The 18,537-nt window shown below is 39.1% G+C and overlaps 1 protein-coding gene and 1 long non-coding RNA gene across 3 annotated transcripts in view; one reads left to right on the top strand and one right to left on the bottom strand.

Annotated features, from left to right (window-relative positions):
- The window catches only part of LOC130547641 (uncharacterized), a 37,049-nt gene extending 19,085 nt beyond the window's left edge, over positions 1-17,964 (bottom strand). For both annotated transcript variants that reach the window (XR_008961913.1, XR_008961912.1), the window contains exons 1-2: positions 17,859-17,964; positions 17,606-17,669 (exon numbers count right to left, since the gene is read on the bottom strand). This is a non-coding gene — a long non-coding RNA (uncharacterized LOC130547641). The remainder of the gene's footprint in view (positions 1-17,605; positions 17,670-17,858) is intronic.
- tmem168a (transmembrane protein 168a) lies at positions 395-8,133 on the top strand. The gene is made up of 5 exons (XM_057323747.1): positions 395-545; positions 1,323-2,461; positions 3,185-3,327; positions 5,720-5,985; positions 6,950-8,133. Exons 2-5 carry the CDS (start codon positions 1,349-1,351, stop codon positions 7,495-7,497), a joined length of 2,070 nt encoding a protein of 689 aa, XP_057179730.1. The 5' UTR covers positions 395-545; positions 1,323-1,348; the 3' UTR covers positions 7,498-8,133.
- Positions 17,965-18,537: the final 573 nt, after the last annotated feature.

Here is an 18,537-nt window from a genome sequence, read left to right on the forward strand (position 1 = left end):
TTTTTGGGTTCCTGCACATGTAGGGGTGAAGGAGAATGAAGTAGTAGCCTAGATAAATTAGCCAAAGTCACAAATAATAGAAATGAAGGTTTTATTAAGTAAAGGTGAGGCAAAAACAATTATAAAAGACTATTCTCAAAAAATATGGCAGAAATATTGGGATACAAATAGTACAGGAAGACATATATATAATATTAAGAGATGTATAGGAATTGAAAATTACATGGGAAGCAAAGAGAAATGGAAGCTTCTATATAGTTTCCATTCCATTTCTTCTATACAGTATACCACTGCTGTGTGTCACAATGTACAGAATCTGCTAAATTTCTCTCTGCTTTAAGTCTCCCCAGCCGGAAACTGCCTAGGGTTGAACGTGAAACGCGGAAGTCGCGCATGCATTGATTCTCCAGTTCAGAAGGTGGCGGTAATGCACCTATAATCAGGTTTGCCAACCGCCAGTACAACTCAAGAAGAAGAGAACGCCGTTTGAGGGCCAAAAGCGTCATGGCCGTCGGCAAAGCAAAAACTCTTTGCTATAAACAAATGTAAGATTTATTCTCCTCTATAATATTATTATTACAAATGTGGTTTTATTTATTAAACTTAAAAAGTTGTTTCCAGACTCTCATGCGCTTTAACGTTATATTGTTAAAGTTTAGAGTGTCGGGCTTTGATTATGTGGCAGTTTCGCATCTGACAGCTACCAATCCTGAACTTTACACTCTGACGTCCTGTAAACGTATTATTACAGCTTCTAAGAGATACACATAGAAATGTCATTGTGAAATAAACTTTTAAAATGCTATTGATTCACATTGAGCATGCATTCATTTATTTTGAATGTATTTTCGTGTATTGTTAATGTTGTGTGTAATAAAAACATGCCTGGCTTGATACCGTTGTGATACTACGGATTTTGGACATACCATAACTTGTAAATGTGGTTGTATTTCTTATGGTAGTATCATGGTATAGCTATCCATCACCATACTGCAACCATAGTATTTTTTAAGATCTCATGCTGTAGTTTTTATGTATGTTTCTCTTAAGATTATTAAGCCACAGATTTAATTTTGTTTTATAAAGGTTTGATTATGCAGCAGACATTGTACAAGGCTGAAGTTTGTTATATCTGCTTTTATCATGCTGTAGTTTATGTGCTTATGGTTTAAAATTAATCTGGTGCATCGCAAGCAAAAAAAATTTGTATTTGTCAGGTTGCAGTTTAAGCTTTGAGCACACAATCATTACCAATAGGTGATGCGTACCTGCACCACGTTAATATCAACATCTTTTTTGTTTTGTTTCATTCATCTCTGCAGAGCGTCTCGGCATAATTCTTGGTAGCATGAGCCTCTGTTTCTGCTCAACAATGTCTGGTCAAGAGGATCCCGACAAGGGTGTAGACATGTGGTCCTCCCTCCGCTGTCTGGGCTATCTGTCCAGCTTCAACCTGCTGGTCGCTGTGTGCCTGGGAATGTACGTACGATGGGAGCAGACGGCTGAAGGCACGATACTGGTCATCTTCATCCTGGGTTTGTTCGTTTCGGCCATCGCCTGTATCCTCGACTACTACTTTTCAATGGAGTCAGCCAGTTTAAGTCTTTTCCACCTGTGGTTTGGCTTCCTGCAAGGTCTCTTGTGCTTCCTCAATATCCCGTCTTTGGAGAAGGACATAAAAGAGCAGGTCACAAACTACCTGTTGCTGGCCAGTGTGGCCGTTCGGACACTCTGGGCCCTGACGGAACGTCTGTGTGGTAATGCTACGTATAAACCTGTTGTTCTCACCTCATTTGAGCTTCTGGAGCTTCTGGGCTTCGGTGTGGCAAGCCTCAGTCTGTTTTTCCACGAATCGGTGGCTGTTATAGCTCTAGTGTTCGCTTTGGCAGCCCTCATTGTGGACCTTCGGATGAAGTCGCCATTGGCGCTCCCTAACCTCACCTGCTTCGCTGTGATCACCGCAGTTTATTTCTTCAAGTCTTTAAAGATTAAAACCAACCCCTATGCCCTCAGCTGCTACCTGGGACGGCTTATATGCGAACCTCTCTTGGACGTCTACTTCAGCAGCCTGTCGCCTACAGAACGCTGGAAGCAGTTTTTCTCGGCTGGAGGTTTGTGGAGGAAGTTGTCATTGTTCCCCCTGAGCCTTATAGAAGTGGCGTTCGTGGTGCTCTGTGCCCTGAAGCTGGGTGACATGAACGTGTGGTATCTGGTCATCCCCGGCTTCTGTGTCTTTGGCCTTTTGTGGGTCCTGTGCCACATGGTCTTCTTGGTCACACTGTGGGGTTTTCACACCAAGCTAAGCGAATGCCAGAAGACGTGGAAGGCCCAGCGGTCAGACACGCTCAGTTTGGTCAGGATAATGGCCTCTAGAGGCATGCGTCATTTCTGCCTGATCTCTGAACGCCTGCTGCTCTTCTGCCTGCTGTCCACAGTCATACTGGCTGCTGTCTCATGGCAGGTAGGCTCTTATGCAAAACTATTTCTTTGTATTTTGGGGTACAAAGTAACCTGGGCATGTTTTCAGAAATAATAAAAACCAATTTAGCCACACTCCTACTATACACAGCTAACAGCCGTGAGGCTTTGGTTCCACAAATACTCCTCCTGACTTTATTAGTAACGCACTTAAGATTTAATATTAAGATAAGAAAACTGAGATGAGTCAACAGAGAGACTTGAACAAATGCAGCATGTTTCATTTCTATTTTAAATGCTATATAACCAACAAACAGCTCGCTGGTGAGTCATACTGTGTACTTGTGGTTGTCAGTAGCAGCATTGAAAACCATTGTTGTGTTCTGAATAGTGTACTAACATAATGCTTATTGTGCTGTACACACTGTACACTGCTCATCATTGTAACTGTGCTTTGTGACACAGTATCCGTAATAACCATTATAAATGTTACTGTGCTGAGCACATTTTAGTATGTTAGTTTGTATGGTTCTTATTTCTTGCATACTGCTGAAGCTAGTATGAAATTTTGATTACTGTGCTTTTCTTTTTACTATGCTTTTCTTCCTGTGTTTTTGCTTGGAGGGATTGTGTCCAGGTTGGTGTGTGCATCATAGCATCTTTGCAAACTTAACCTTATAGTTAGACTGTGTGTGTTTGCATATTAAAAGACATTTAAATCCACTGCAGAGATCTGTTGATGTTAAGCGTTTGTTTCTCTTTGCAGGTTACCAATGAGCTCTTCATGAGTGTGTTTTTGGTGTTACTGCCGCTGGAGTCTTTGGCTCACGGACTCTTCCATGAACTGGGCAACTGCTTGGGAGGCACCTGCGTAGGGTACGCTGTTGTCATCCCCACCTGTTACAACAGGTAAATGCACCTACGCACATATTCGATTACCATAAACTTAGAATTTAAGAGACTTAAAATGGTCATGTAATACATTTTGCATGATGTATTTTGATCATATTTTTGTAAAATAATTTTAACGTATTCTCTCCTGCTATGTGATGAGAACATTAGATTGTGCTTGCATTATATTGATTGTTTTTTAGAGTAAATCCTGTGCTGTTTAAACGAATTTGCATTACTTATAAGTAATTCTGGTTTTGTAGCATCTAAATCTTTATCACTTATGTGCCAAGAGTCCAGAAAAAGTGAGCTGAGAAACTGCCCCCATCGAATCCCCCGAACACGTCAGCGCAGAATAAACTAATATCCTTTAATAAACACGGTCTATGACTGGCCCCACCGGGAAACCCACGTGTTCTGCATACTGAGAGGATGGGTGGCTGTACAGGGCCGGCCGTGAGTCAGGTCTCTGAAGATGATGTAGATTAAGATGCAGACCCACAGCCTCTTGACGCTTAGTATTCCAGCGCTCTCAAAGAGGAGCTCTGCGGGGAGCAGGCGCATGAGGGGAATGTAGCGGGGTGTAATCTTCCGTCTGATGGGCACAGATCATGTTTTTACCGTGATGAGGGCCACTTGGGAAGATGAGGGAGCGAGAGAGAGACGTAAGGGACTCCGTGTTCGTCTCCACCACAAGAAATCATTTCATTCTTAGCAGATGCTGCACCTCACCGTTCCCTTGCACATTTCACAGGAATGAGCTCTGTCGTCTTGGCCGTCGTCCAAACGTTCAGATGGTTTTACCCAAGAATCACTTTAATAGCTTTGACAAATAGACATCATTTCTTGGTGCTGTTAATGAAACATCTTGATTATCTGTTGGGATAAAACCTTGTGGCTAGTAGACCCGTTTCAATTAAAAGGAGAATTGCAGATAAATTGCCAAAATAATCACATATGCCTTTAGTCAAGATTTTCATTTTGGATACCCAAAAATGAAAATTCGGAAAAGCCATGATGTTGCTTCAAACCACGTTGTTTGTTTTCTGAAACAATCTCATGGTGATTCACAGCTATTTTACTATTCATATTCATTTTCATATTCATTACTATTCATTTTACTCTATTTTTATTTATAACGAATTTTTTTATTTAAATTCGTAACAATTTGTACAGTCTCATTTGTGTTGGTCTGCCTTCGTTCCATTCACAGTTTAAGGGCTTCAGTGTTGATTTATAACGTATCGTACATTTTTGCGCGATTTACATTGTACGAATTTATACAAATTAGTCACTTCGAAAAATAGTTCCTAAAATCTATTTGTAGCTCTTGCTAAACAACACCATATTGCAGCATGAACATATTAATGTTATTACGATTTTTATGTTATACATGGTGTTATTATGTTGGTTGTAACGTTACCGAGCACAAATGATTATTGTTGAATTCATGCTGAATGCTGGCTAAATGCAAACTTCAATGGATGACTTTATCGGAATGAACCAAAATTTTGCTTTCTTTCTCACACGCATGGCTTCCCCAACATTACCACCAGAGCGCTGCATAACAAATCTTCTCAAAAGCCTTTTTTATAATTCCATTAAAATAATAACGAAAAAGCATTTTGAACAACTCCGCACGGGCAAGTAAATAGTTACGGAACTTCCATTTGAGTGAACTTCTCCTCTCTTAAAAGCTTCCAGTTATGTTTGAAAATGCGAGACGTTGAATCCAGTTCAAGTTTGAGCAGTAAGAGAATCTCCCATCTAAAGTGGAGGAGAAAACAAACAAGAAACAGGTTGTCGGTGGCAGAAGACAAAAGAGAGAGAGGAGATACAGAGCAAACAAGTGTGGTGAAGCGGCCATTTCCGCTCGGATGGCTCGGCACCTGCCTAGCTAGTTTTCATGGGTCACCATGCCTTACATGTGCCATTTCATTAACGCTGAAACTGTCTTTCACCTTTGAGAAGTATATTTCAACACTGCCACCTAGTTCAATCTTGCTTTTGTATAAGAACACTTTTCAGAAAGGTACCAGGTACGTGGGGTTGTAATAGTCTAGGCTATTAACTTATTATTATTATTATTAGATGCTGTTCTGAATGATGTTTACAGTGGGAAGGCTTGCTGTGCACTTTCAGAATAGAAGAACAGGTCAGGTTGACCCCGCAAGAAGCTTCTGAATTGGTGTTCGCATTGTCAGGTGTATTAATATCATCCAGTGGCCTTTGTTCGTTTTTCTACACCTTTAATTTTGCACTGCTTGTTATTTGTTTCTCTCTTGCTTTTATTGTGCTAATGAGTTTTTTTCGTTGGTGTACCCATAGAAGGTCAAGGTGTTCCATTCGTCTTCATTTTCCACAGTTTACACTTCTTTTATCCTCTTTCTCTCTCTCGTCTTTACCACAGTGCGGATGGCCAACCACTGTTACTGGCTCCGGGGCAAGTCCAGGAGTGCCAGTCCACATCCACCTTGAACGCCGTTCAGACACTGTTTTCTCACCATGTGATCCAGACGTTCAGCTGTGACTACTCCACCAGTCTTAGCCTGGACACCCTGCTGGGAAAACTGCGCTCTTTTCTAGAGCTCTACACAGCAGAAGGCCCACGTCACGACACCTACGTCCTGTACTACAGCGGCCGGACGCTTCCCAGCGGCGACTGGGCACTGGCAGGTGAGAGTCAACCAGTAATACCCTAGAGATTTAAGACATTCACACCTAAAACGATGACTTTAAAGGTAAAGATTACAATGTTAGCATCCACACCAACGAACGATAATGTTATTTTTATTCGATTTTAATTGGCTGTCAAGTGTTTCATGGTTTATAAGCTAAAACAAAGCAATGTTGCTTTAGTCACATTTGTCAGCTTTTTATAAAAGACCCAAGAATTAAAGCTTTTATTTTGGCCCGGCTTTCGCAAATTATGGCTGTGAAAGCCCTCCAAACTGTAAAGATGTATCTTGGCTGCATTCTTTATCTCCGCCGCACGCATCTTGTATCAGGCTGAGGTATTAATCCTCATGAGCGATATGGGATGTCACGGCCGCTGTCAGACTGTTTGATCAGACTGGCCCGGGTGAGAAATAGCCGTGGGTTCTCGCTCGCTTTTGAACAAGGTGTTTGCCGAACGTCATTCGCAGTCTTCCCTCTCAGCAGAGAGAACTGTCAGAAAATTTACACCTCTGCTGCGTCGACCGCGCCGTCTACCTTAACGTCTGTGTCAGCCCTTTATATATTAGTGAATGAGATTTTCTGTAGCGCTTGCGACTGGATGTGGTTTAATTGTATAGTTAGTTAATTGTACAGACTTGCAGATTTGCTAATATTTTAAATAAGCAATTAATTTTATTCAAACTGACTTTAGCTTTGAATTTTATATTTGTAGTTTTCATGTTAATTTTAGTTTAGTTTTTAGCAATTACGTTACATGCTTTTGTCATTTTGTTATTTGTTGATTTTTATATTGCTATGTAAGTTCCATTTATTTTTTATGTCTGTTTTAGTTTTAGTTCAGTTCTTATTTATTTCCATTTCTCCTTTCATCCAGCAGCAACATATTTTAAAGTAAGATTATGGTTATTAAATTACTAACCTCGGTTGCATTTTGATGGCGTTTTAACCCTTCTCTGCGCAGGCAGTGAGTGTTTACGTCTACAGCAGGTTCTCGACATGTGGAAGGAACGAAACACCAGTTTCTCCTCCCGCCTGATCATGGTCCTAGACACCGAGAATTCAGCACCGTGGGTGAAGGCCGTGCAAAAGGTCGAAGGGATGTACGTAGCGGTTCAAGGAGCCAAGATGAGCCCTGCCGGAGATGCGGAGGACCAGCGAGCCCCCCGGCTAGGAGACTTCACGCAGGAGTGGGTGGAATACAACTGTAATCCTGACAGCGGCGTTCAGTGGTCGGAAAGGGGACGGGTCATCACCGCTATATATGGCGTATCCAAACCCTGGAGCGACTACGCCCTTCACCTGCCCACTGGGAGCGACGTGGCCAAGCACTGGAAAACTCACTTCCCCCGGGCCACGTACCCTCTGTTGGTGGTGGCCAACTGGTGCTGTGGACTCAACCTGCTGTGGTTGTGTAGTGCCTGTTTGCGATGTGTTAGGAGAATGAAACTGTCGTGGTTTCCACCCAATATACTTGACACGGGGCAGGGAATTAAACTGGTAAGGTCGTAAGAGGGTGTTTACTTTTACGTAATATGTATGTTGTGGGAGAATGGTTGTTGGTTTAGACACTCTTGGTGTCATTTCAGTTGCCTTTTATAAGTCGGTGCCTTTGGACTTGAACTGTGTCTTGTGCCGTGTATACTCAATACGGCAAATCATAATTCTGTTACCAAAGAAGAGCATTTGCACAGTTTTTAGACTGTAAGTGCCTTTTGTTAATTTATTAAGTTTTAAAGAGACAGTTCACACAAATATGATTATTCTTTCAACATTTACTCTCCCTCATGTCATTGAACACCATTGACTTTCATTGTATGGACACAAAACCACTGAGACATTTCTCAAAATATTTTCTTTTGTGTTTGACTGAAGAAAAGAGTTGTATACATGTTTTGAACGACATGAGGGGAAATAAATGATGACAGAATTTGTACTTTTGGGATTTCTTTAAGGGTCTTTCTTTGGGTACGTTTGGATGTATTAAGCCCTCGGACAAACTTTTTTCTTGACCAGGAGTGTACAAGCTTATAGCTACTTCAACAAAAGCCATTGCATTTGTACATGCATATAAAAGCCATATACCTAGTTTATAAGTGCTTTGTTTTTTTTTTGTCTTTATATAATAAATTCCTTATCAACATCTCACCCAATCTTCAAAACTTAGCCGAAAATACAAAGCTTTTAGTACACCTCCATCTAGGAGTCTCTATGATAGGTATACACATGCATATAATGTTTCCAGTTTCATCATTCCAGTTATGTGAAAACAGGCCAGATGATGTCATGGAAACAGCGAAGGAAACTGTCAGTTTGTTCGTTCTTGTCCTTTAGAGAGCGCGACCCGCGTCTCGCTGCGTCTCTGCACATCTCCCAGGCAACGTTTTAGAGTCGCTTTCATGCATTTTATGAGTCGAACACAGCAGGTGGGTGTACGATAGCTGCCTTCGGGCTCTTTTTTTTCACAGTGAAGGAGAGAAACTTCCCTGTTTGCCTCTTAAAGGTATGAAGAACATTTATGTCAGTTTTATAACCTTCTCTTATTTTCCCAAAACGTGTAAAAATGGATTTACTTTTATTATTAAAAGCAGGAAAGTGTAGCTTGTTGTTCACAATGTTATAAAATGACCAGATTCAAAGCTAAACTGAACTAGAAGTGCCTTATTTGACGTATAGAGCATTGCTAAGTCAGATGGTCTTAGAAGTACAGTCATCTGGACCCCATCTGCTGGTTTCTAAACCCAGATACAGTATATCGGCTGATCTCAGAATCATATCGACTAGACTATCTGACTGTCTTCATTCAATCATTTGTTCATTTATTTTCTATTTTATGTGTTATACTGTAATTTATGTATATATACAGCCGCTGAAAAAAATTGAGAGACCATTTCAAACTTATTATCAGTTTTTTTATTTTCTATGTATAGGTATGCATTTAGGTAAAATGATCATTTTTGTTTCATTGTGTGAACTACTAACAATATTTACCTCAAATATTACAAATACAAATCTCAAATAAAAATATAGTTTCTATTTGCATTTATTTGCAGAAAATAAAAACCGTATAAATAACAGAAAAGACCTCAAATACTGCAAAGAAAACAAGTTCATTATTCACTTTTAAGCAACACAACAGTAATATTTCTGGATGTCTTTAGGAAAAGTTCAAAGATTATTTTTTATGTGAAAACCTCTCTTAACTGATTTTTATCAGTGTTCATGTGTCTTGTCATGCTGTTAGTCTTTCATATTGCTGTTTGATGACTTTGTCAATCCTGAGGTTTGATTTTGTAATTCAACAGACACTGGACTGGAATGAACACACCACATCGAGAAATGCAGATTAAATTAAAATTTGGAACGGTCTCTTAATTCTTTCCCGGCTGTATATCTATGCTCATATAAGCAGTTCATATTAACTTGTGTATGAAATTTGGAGGTGGCCAGCATCAACGTCATGGGTTTGATTCCCAGGGGACACTTACTGATACAAAATATATAGATTGAATGCACTATAAGTCACTTTGGATAAAAATGTCTAATGAAATAAATGTGATTATATTCAATCACTTTTGACTGTGCTACTGTGTTCAGTAGAACGCATTTCTGGTGTAAGTTCCTACCAGGACCATCATTAAAGCGTGTGTTCAAGAAACTGTTTCAAAAACCTCCCTCTCCCGTTCTCTGGGTTTTTCTTGGCTGTCGGGCAATTGGGCAGTGAAATGGAATAGCCTAATTTAGAGGCAGCTGACATGTGCCTAAATGTGTGTGTGTGCGTTACACACATATACACACTCTTCCCTTCAGCTTCTCTCTGTGTTGCAGTGAGATGGCAGTCCTGATATTCCACGGCGAGATTAATAATGAAGGACCAGAACACTGTTGTAAAAGTATCTACAAAAACCTAAGACGTGTTAACAACCGTAAAATGTTAACAATGATGTTGTAATAATGTAATTCCAGCAATTCCAGTCCAAAAAGTGACTGGATCACCTAAAAATAAAAACTGTAGTTTTAATCTCATGCCATACAAGAGCTGTAATAAAGAAGATATTTTGAGAAATGTCTCAGCGGTTTTGTATTTATACAGTGGGATTCAATGGGGGCAAACGTGGTTTGGTTACATTCTTCAAAATATCTTCTTTCATGTTCTGCAGAATAGATTTTTGAGCAAACTATCCCATTATTATATACAGTATCAAGATTTTTACATTCTAACCCTGAAACGGCTAAATAAAAACTATTATTCAGCTCATTTTCTGTATTTTTCTGAATGATCTGAACTATACACGTTTATAAATTTAGTCCTAGATATCACATTTTTAAACAGTACAGACTGTACTTGTGTCTCTGCAGTTGAGATGAATTTCGAGTCGGTGTGTTCGTACAGTAAAGACTGGATGCATAAAAAAACCTCTCGCTCTCTTTCATTAAGTCTTTGACAGTTTTAAAAATATCAGTACAAGGAGTCTTGATGAGCTTTGGCTAAATAGTCCAACTTAGACAGCTATGACTTTCAAAGATACATGTTAGTTAATTCTTTATCAAGAAAAGAAGCTCATTTTAAATCAAGAAAATGTATATATTAAGGTTGGTATAAAACCAATTATGTTAATGCTTTGCCTTTATACGTGTGTGTGCGTGTGTGCCAGTCTCAGCAAGTCTAATATTTTCTTGTATCGTCAGGTCATTAATGTCACAGTCGAGCGTTTCAAAGCATTACAGATCGCTCGGATGGCTGACTAACTTAAGCTCAGTGCTTTAATAAGAACTCTTCTCAGATGGATGAGAAAGCAATAAAATGCTGTAATTACATTTAGAACGACTGCTCGCTGCTTTTTGGACAAGCGGCTCCCTGCATTAACATTTCCATCGCGCCTTCGGATAAACAATCCTGTCGTTCCAATTTGCATTTGACTAAAATTATCATTACCCTCGTGCGCTTCTGCATGCTAGTGTTTAGATATTAATTTAATGTAATCTGCCGTAATCCCTTTTAATTCCATCTAATCGATAACGGAAGGCCTCTTAGTGCCGAGGCTGCTTTAAACAGATTTGTTTTGTCATTAGCTTTAAAAATGGAGATCAGCTACAGGAATATGCAGTTGATTTTGAATCTTAGAAATATTTCCTACCACTTTTACATGAACGGATCTTATTGCCTTACGTAAAAATCAAGTTCAAACAAAAGATGCCAGACTTTCAAGTAATTTCAGCCGTTCTGCAATTGTAAAATCTGCACTTGGTTGGACCATGGTCGGATCAAATATGGACATTTTCCAACACAATGTCGCAAGAATTTATAACTAGAGGTGGAATTCTTATTTATACGTTTTAATACGATTTGCTTTCACGTCAGTGACCTTTGGTTTAGGGGAGGGCCTTCAATATTGCATTTTTCAAATAATCCAACGTTTTTATACGATTCACATTGTACAAATTAGCCACGTCTTAAAATAATTACGAATTTCTGTGAGATCAGATTGACATGAATGTGTGTTTTTCCACCATATTTGTTTGTGCTTTGTATTATCTGTCTCCCATCAGCCTTTCAACCTGTGCCAATGTCTGTTGGTATCAACACCAAATCTCACACGTCTTCTTATCAATTTCAGAAATGCGCAGTAAGACAACTCCATCACTGTACGATCCCCGTCCTTGCCATTGGCCCTTGTCATCGGCCCCCAAATGATTTAGTAAGACACATTCACCTAGACCGGCAAGCCAAGCGTTACGCCAATTCCAACACGACCGCTTCGGTGTAAGTTACATTACAGTCAGAGGCGATTGTTGCTCTCTGTACGACCTAGTAATGATATTTATACCCTCGTCGAAATTGCTTTCCATTTCTCCTTTGGAGGAACTCTAATATGAGTCTTCCGCCAGCGATCACGTACGTTTACACAGGACTACGAAAATGCCCGGAGCCTTGTCGCTGGGGTGATGCTACAGAATTGATTTATATGTTCAGAAATGTTGCACTCATCTAATAGAGGTTCGGGGCGGTATGATCGATGACACGCCGAATGAACCACATTGGTGCCTTTCTTACCGTTAAACGCGCAAAATTTATCGTAAGTCTGCTGTGATGAATTACGCTCATGAAAGTATTTCGTGTCCAAGTCTTTTCACTCTAATCAATGGCGTTGTATCCCTGCCAGATACATCGGAGGGCTGTCGAGCCTCCCCTTCATTTATTGGCCACATAATGAACGCTTTCATGCTTTCCGTCCTGGGCCGTGATGGGTTATTTGCGGCTGTTAACGGATAAAGTGCTCCGTTGCATCTACTGTAAGAGATCTTGACTGCTTCTTTCGTTGCATGCAATAACATTGCATTTAAATGCATGCAGGAATCTTGTCCTCGGCTGTATGACCATGAGTCGTAGGATTCAATAGTTTGTAATGCACGCGTAAACATTTATACTCCCAAGAATTCCCGCTATTAGTCCCGTGGCGTGGGCGATCATCTTTTTGGTATCATGTAGGGTAATCGTCACATTTGGGAATTGAAGTTTGGTATCCTCACAGTCATATATGAGTGTCTGATCCAATCAGCTGTAGCGATTCACAGGAGTCTCATTGATATGATTAGAGGAGTCCTTAGCATATCAGAGACATATTGACCCTAGCGAGTTCTCGACAAAGTCGTCTGAAACTCATTCACCTGCTAAATGCCACAAATCTGCTCTAATCACGCCAAGTTATGGAGAGAGCTGATTTCTCGAGTGCCAGGCTCTGATTCAGCCATCAGCCATCAAGGACTAATGTGTCTCGAGCCCTGACACTGCATTTATAAAACACAAAGACAGAAGCGTACAAGCACACAACTGCTTTGAAGGAAAACGAAATTACTTGATTAAAAAAAGGCTAGCAGCACGTACCAGCTGTTCGCATTATGTGCCGGTAAATCTAATGAGGTCTTTCCACGCCCGCCGGGCAACTTGACGCTCTCGCATACTTTCACAACGGTTTCTACACCTATATACTGAGCTCAAGGGAAATTCTGTTGAATAAAAAACATGGTGTGATATTGAGAAAATGGCTCAGTTCTGTTAGATTCCACAATGTTAATTTTTCAGTATTATACATTTTAATTATAATAAATAAGCATGCAAACCATAACAATTTTTGTTAAAAATAAACAAAAAAATCTGTTATTGAGTGAGTACTTAAAAAAGGTATTCTTATATTGAGCTGCTGAATATGATTTTTCTACAAAGTTTGATGTCAATTGACTTCAACCCATGTTAAGAAAGTATGTAAAGTAACCTGCAATTTTAGTTTTCAAACAGAGATTCACCCAAAAATGAAATTGTTCTGTCATATACTCACCCTTATGACATTCCAAACCTGTATGACTTTCTCTCTTCTGCAAAATAAGATATTTTGAAGAACGTTGGTCAGCAAACAACCTTGGACCCCATTGACTTCCATTGCATGGACAAGTTCTCTGTTCTCAAATTCTCAAAATATCTTCTTTTGTGCTCCACAGAAGAAAGAGTCATATACAGGTTTGAGTAAATAATGACAAAATTTACATTCTTGGACGAACTATCCCTTTAACATATTTTTGAAAGTATTTCTTACCCTTATTTTGAAATACTGTACATGTCAACACAAAAAAATATCATTTTAAAATATAGCGCAGCTCAAAAGCTTCAGAATAACAGTAATGGCCGAAATAGCTAAGAAATTTAGAATGCAGTTTTGATAGCGCAGGACAATTTTGGAGCAACAGAGCCCTTGACCTTCACTGCAGTTTTACAGCCGCTCCCGAATCGCTCCTTTGGGTGTGATTTCATATAACTGCCCTCCTCCCCCCTCTTCAGCCCACTCTCTTCCTCATATCAGAGCTCAATGGGCACATTGGCTCAATTAGACCGCGCATAGCTGCAGTTAGAGTGCCGTGTGTTACGGTTAAGTGCAAGCGGCTCTGCGGTCTCAAACATTTTCGGGGACCTTCGGTCGTCTGCTTCTGCTCTTATTGGTCCCATTCAGCCACCCCATAATATCCGTACCGTATATAACAGCGATGTGGGACCCGACTCCTATAGAGTGGATGCTGGGCAGCGTTGCGCTGGACGAGGGCCAAGCCTTCGTGAGATACAGTGAAACGGGTTGAGATGACTTCATCAGTTTGTTGAGTGACCTTTAACCAAGATTGTTATCTCTGGCCTTTCTTCCACAGGGTTCTCCTTGCTCAGGGTTTTTCCCACACTGAAATTATTCATTAGCTAATCAAGTGCAAGCTTCAAGGTTAAGCGTCTGTGTGTAGAAGGGGCCGCCGCGTGCACACGGGGTCACTCGTGGACACGCGATCACATCGCTGACACACGTCAGAGAGAACTGCAAGCGCAGGCGATCGATGGGTTTCAATGGACGAGAACAAAACTCAATTTTAATACGCTGACTGCTGTGTTTATTAGATGGGATGGTATTGATGATGAAATGAAAGCCTGGTTCAGTTATACACAGATGGAATATTGGTTATCAATCGATTAAGAGCCACTGACGTTTTTGTTTATGTTTGAAGGTCCATGTTTAAAAACTACAAATAATATCTGAGAAATGTAAAAAATTGTTTTTCTTTTTTTTAGCAGTATTGGCACATGCAACAAAATCTTCCTTTTAACTAGGGTTGCACGGTGTACTGTTGCTATAGCATTGCGATGCTAAAGCTTCAAAATACCCGCGATGCCTCTCTATTTTTGAAATGGTAGTATCATAGTACCGTAGGTAATGTTGCAAATGCGCATTAATATTTATTTGAACATTTACATCTGCCTTTTTGCGGTGTTTATCTCCAAAATGAATGTGTTTTGAATGTCTCGGACGAGTTAATGATTCAAATTGGCGATTTGAACGAGTTGGTTAAATGATTCACTAACTCAGTGGAAAATTGACGCCACCTACTGGCCGTTTTATTTCTGCATTTAAAGTAAGCCTAATATTTCCCTTTTTAAAGACTGCTGTATCAATTAAATTTGTCCAACATTTGAATTAGTTCCTACGTGAAAAATGATCTAGTGTACTTTAGTATTTACAGTAAACTACTAAAACTCATAGATACTAGTGTTTTTGAGTCTTATCATAGTAAATATTTAAGTATACTACAGTATTTATAGTATTTACAAATGACTAAATGTAAATGTATTTGCTACAATTTATCCAATTACTACAGTTAATACAACAACATATTCTAGTGCAAAGTATAATACAGTTTACTATAGTAAATACAAAATGTTTAATCTAAATCTGTGTTTTTTGTATAGATTTGAATTATATGGCACAGCATCGTGATACTACTTGGTATCGAGATACTTCAGCTGGTATAGTATCGTAAGACATGATGTTTATGGTACCGTGACAACCCTACTTTTAACACTACAATGCTACTGTATTTTGGCTGCCATTGTGTTCTTGGTGGTTGCTAGGTGGTTACTAAGGTAAACATTAACCCTCGCCAAAAAAAAAACTTCCAAAATGTTGGATATACAAACATCTGAATAAATTCTATGATTGAAAAAAATCATTAAATAGTTCAATTTTAAACAGATAAATATTAAAATGCTTAATAAATAGACAAAATAAAACGTAGACTGAATTTTTTTAAATACATAAATCATAATGAACTAATGTTTCTAATTGTCTTCATAAATTACAAATACGCATCAATAAATGTTTTATCCACTCAAAATGTGTCTAAAATTGGACATGAAAATAAAAGATAATCTATCGATTATTGCAGCAAACAACATTATTTAGAAGATTTGTAGAAAAAAGTTCATCAGGGCATTCAGATTTGTTTTTATTTAAGATGCTACAGCAGAATCCATTCATAGGAAACTCCATCAGGATCACCTGTGTGCGTGTTTGTTGCTTGTTAATGTTCACATCGCTGATTCATTCCACCCACTCCCCTTTGAAACCATTTGCCTCTCTTTCTTGCCTCTTCCATTTCTTTCCACTGTTACGATCATTTTCTCATTCATTCGGACTCTCAATCTCTGCTTTTAAGTGAAGGCTATGACCTGTGTGTGGGTTTTAGAGACAGTGTGAAGTGTTTAAAGAGCATTGAGCTTTAGGAAATGCCATTTTGAGTGCGGTTTCCTTGAAGATCTGGAGTGCTGGGGTATTGAACCCTCGTATGATGTGCGTACGAAAAAATGACCTGGATTCAGTATTACATTAACCCCTTAATGCCTTTGAAATGGTGCATTTGCTCTTATCATCCTCACATTGTGAGTTATATCCACATCTATGACACATTATCATGCTTTTAATGGCTTATTGGGAATATTGATTTGCCTGCTTGTCCTTTTCTCTGACGTATTGTTTATCAAATTTTATTCAGGGTTCAGATAGACTGTTCTTAGTTTTTTTTAAACCAGAAGAATCACGCACACTTGAGATCTTTGTCATCCAGCAGGGGATGGATGAGTTACACCCTTGAACTGTCCTGCGGCCCGCGCGCATTTCATCTCTAAATTACCTCCCACCATGCAATAACATTAAATCACTGGATGAGAAAAATGATTTTGCAGTTTTTAAAGGGCAAGAGAGCTCTGGCAATGAATTATACTGTGTGGGGTCTCGCCGAATCAAAAGACCAATGAGAGGACATCAATAATGGGAGATCAGGAGACATGGTTTGAGACCCAGAGACCAAAGGTTAATAGATATAAGGGGGAAAAGAGCCCTGTGCTTTAAATGGAAGCGATTCTAATCTACTGTGAATATTAGATATGGTTGTGAATAATGCTTTGTTTCTTTATAGTCATAGATGGAATATCATAAAGGTGCATGGAAAAATCTTCATACTGTATACTTTTTTCCAAGGCACTTAGTGGAGAACATTGAAAATGAATGTTATGTTTATGTAAATGTACTTGTGTGTGTTTTGTCTTTATTCTTACCAAACAACTTACAACAACTATGTATACTTTAAGTTTTTTTTGTTTGTTTGTTAAGTATGCTTAAAGTTCAAGTATATTTTAATTATTATTTTTGTGGTACGTATACTAATGTCAATGCACTAGTAGTAAACTGTACTATTTTAACTAAATTGGCCCACTTTATAAAAGTATACTTTAAGTGTAATGATAGTAAATAGTACACAACAAGATTTTTGTTTGTTCAAGTTAACTTATAGATATACTGACAGTTTACTAGTTCAATACTTGTTTAGTAGTTTATATATGGCAAGTGTACTTGTAAGTGTTCTTTGTGAGAATCTATCATCATACTTATAGCCTAGTAAGGGTGTAGATTTAGTTTAAACATTGGAGGGTTGAAGTGTGTATTGGTATGCTTCCGGATATTTTATTACCATGAATAAAAATCATGAATAGTTTAGTAATAAAAATCAGCTTTGTTACAGTATGCTGTATTCTTTCAGAATATGTATAACAGCGTCACCTAGTGGACGAGAGTAAAGGAGCTTCAAACATGGATTCTGGGAAATTTCCGTCTTGGCAGGGAACCGTTATCTTATAAATGCCAGAAAATTCCCTCAACCACGGGAAAAGAGTTAACAAATACACCTTTTAAATATCTTAAAATGGTGTATAGTCTGTTTCAAAATGATACAACTTTCATTATTCCTGTAGGCCTACCTCTCGTTGTCTTTCCTGCTCATCTGAAACAGCTGTTTCTCTGCTGCCATTACCAAGTCCCTCACTGTGGTAAACATAAGACAGAAGAAATCAAATAGCTTTGTCTACTGACAACTTTAACATCAACTTGACTTATGATAACACATTCCAGTAGATGCCTTAAAATATTTTAAGATGCTAAATGCTAAAATTATAAATGCTATTCTATGCCGTTTTCCTCATTATGCTATTGTTTGAATTACATCGTCTTTACCTGATTCTGACTGCAGTCCCTCCTTTCGCGTCTTTTCCGCGCGCATATTCGTTATTTTAAATGTAGACGCGCGGCGCGAACATTTTTCTACACGCGTTGGCGCCGCATCAAGATGGAATAGTTCAACTTTTCGGAGTGCGTGCGCGCGCACAGCGGGTCATCGTTTGAAGAGAGAAAGAGGCGCGGTTTCAGAACCGAAATGTGAATCGGGCCTAGACTGCACATCGAACCTAATAGAGGAACATGTTTAAAGACTACACACAACCTTAATGAATGTATACAGAATCTTATTTTTAATCGCGTCATTTGACGTCACGCCCAAGATACTTTCAGTGAGATTAGCGCTAAACTATCTCGTGTGCATTTAAGTATTCTCAAAGCACGAAATTATATGAACGAAGTCTTCTTTTGTAATTTGTGTTAATACATTCAAATAACACATCGCTTTGGTGCTCTAGTGTTCCCACCTCCGGCATGTCTGGAACAAATGTCTAAAATCACTGAAGGGGATTCATTCACAGAGTCATTACTTGTCAGGGAACACATTTTTAATAAAGTTTGAAAGAGTTGACGGAGGATTGGGGGTGGTGACGTTCAAGCGACCACGTGTAGTCTGTTTGTAGCCTCGTGTTAGCTTTTTACTTCTGGCGATTGTATTTAGGCTTCAAAAATAGCATAG

This window comes from Triplophysa rosa, linkage group LG24 (genome assembly GCF_024868665.1).
Source record: "Triplophysa rosa linkage group LG24, Trosa_1v2, whole genome shotgun sequence".
Classification (NCBI taxonomy): domain Eukaryota; kingdom Metazoa; phylum Chordata; class Actinopteri; order Cypriniformes; family Nemacheilidae; genus Triplophysa; species Triplophysa rosa.

Coding starts and splice junctions, on each gene's coding strand:
- tmem168a (XM_057323747.1), top strand. CDS start 1,349: ATGAGCCTCTGTTTCTGCTCAACAATGTCTGGTCAAGAGGATCCCGAC. Junction 2,462..3,184: donor TGGCTGCTGTCTCATGGCAG/GTAGGCTCTTAT, acceptor TTCTCTTTGCAG/GTTACCAATGAGCTCTTCAT. Junction 5,986..6,949: donor CGGCGACTGGGCACTGGCAG/GTGAGAGTCAAC, acceptor TTCTCTGCGCAG/GCAGTGAGTGTTTACGTCTA.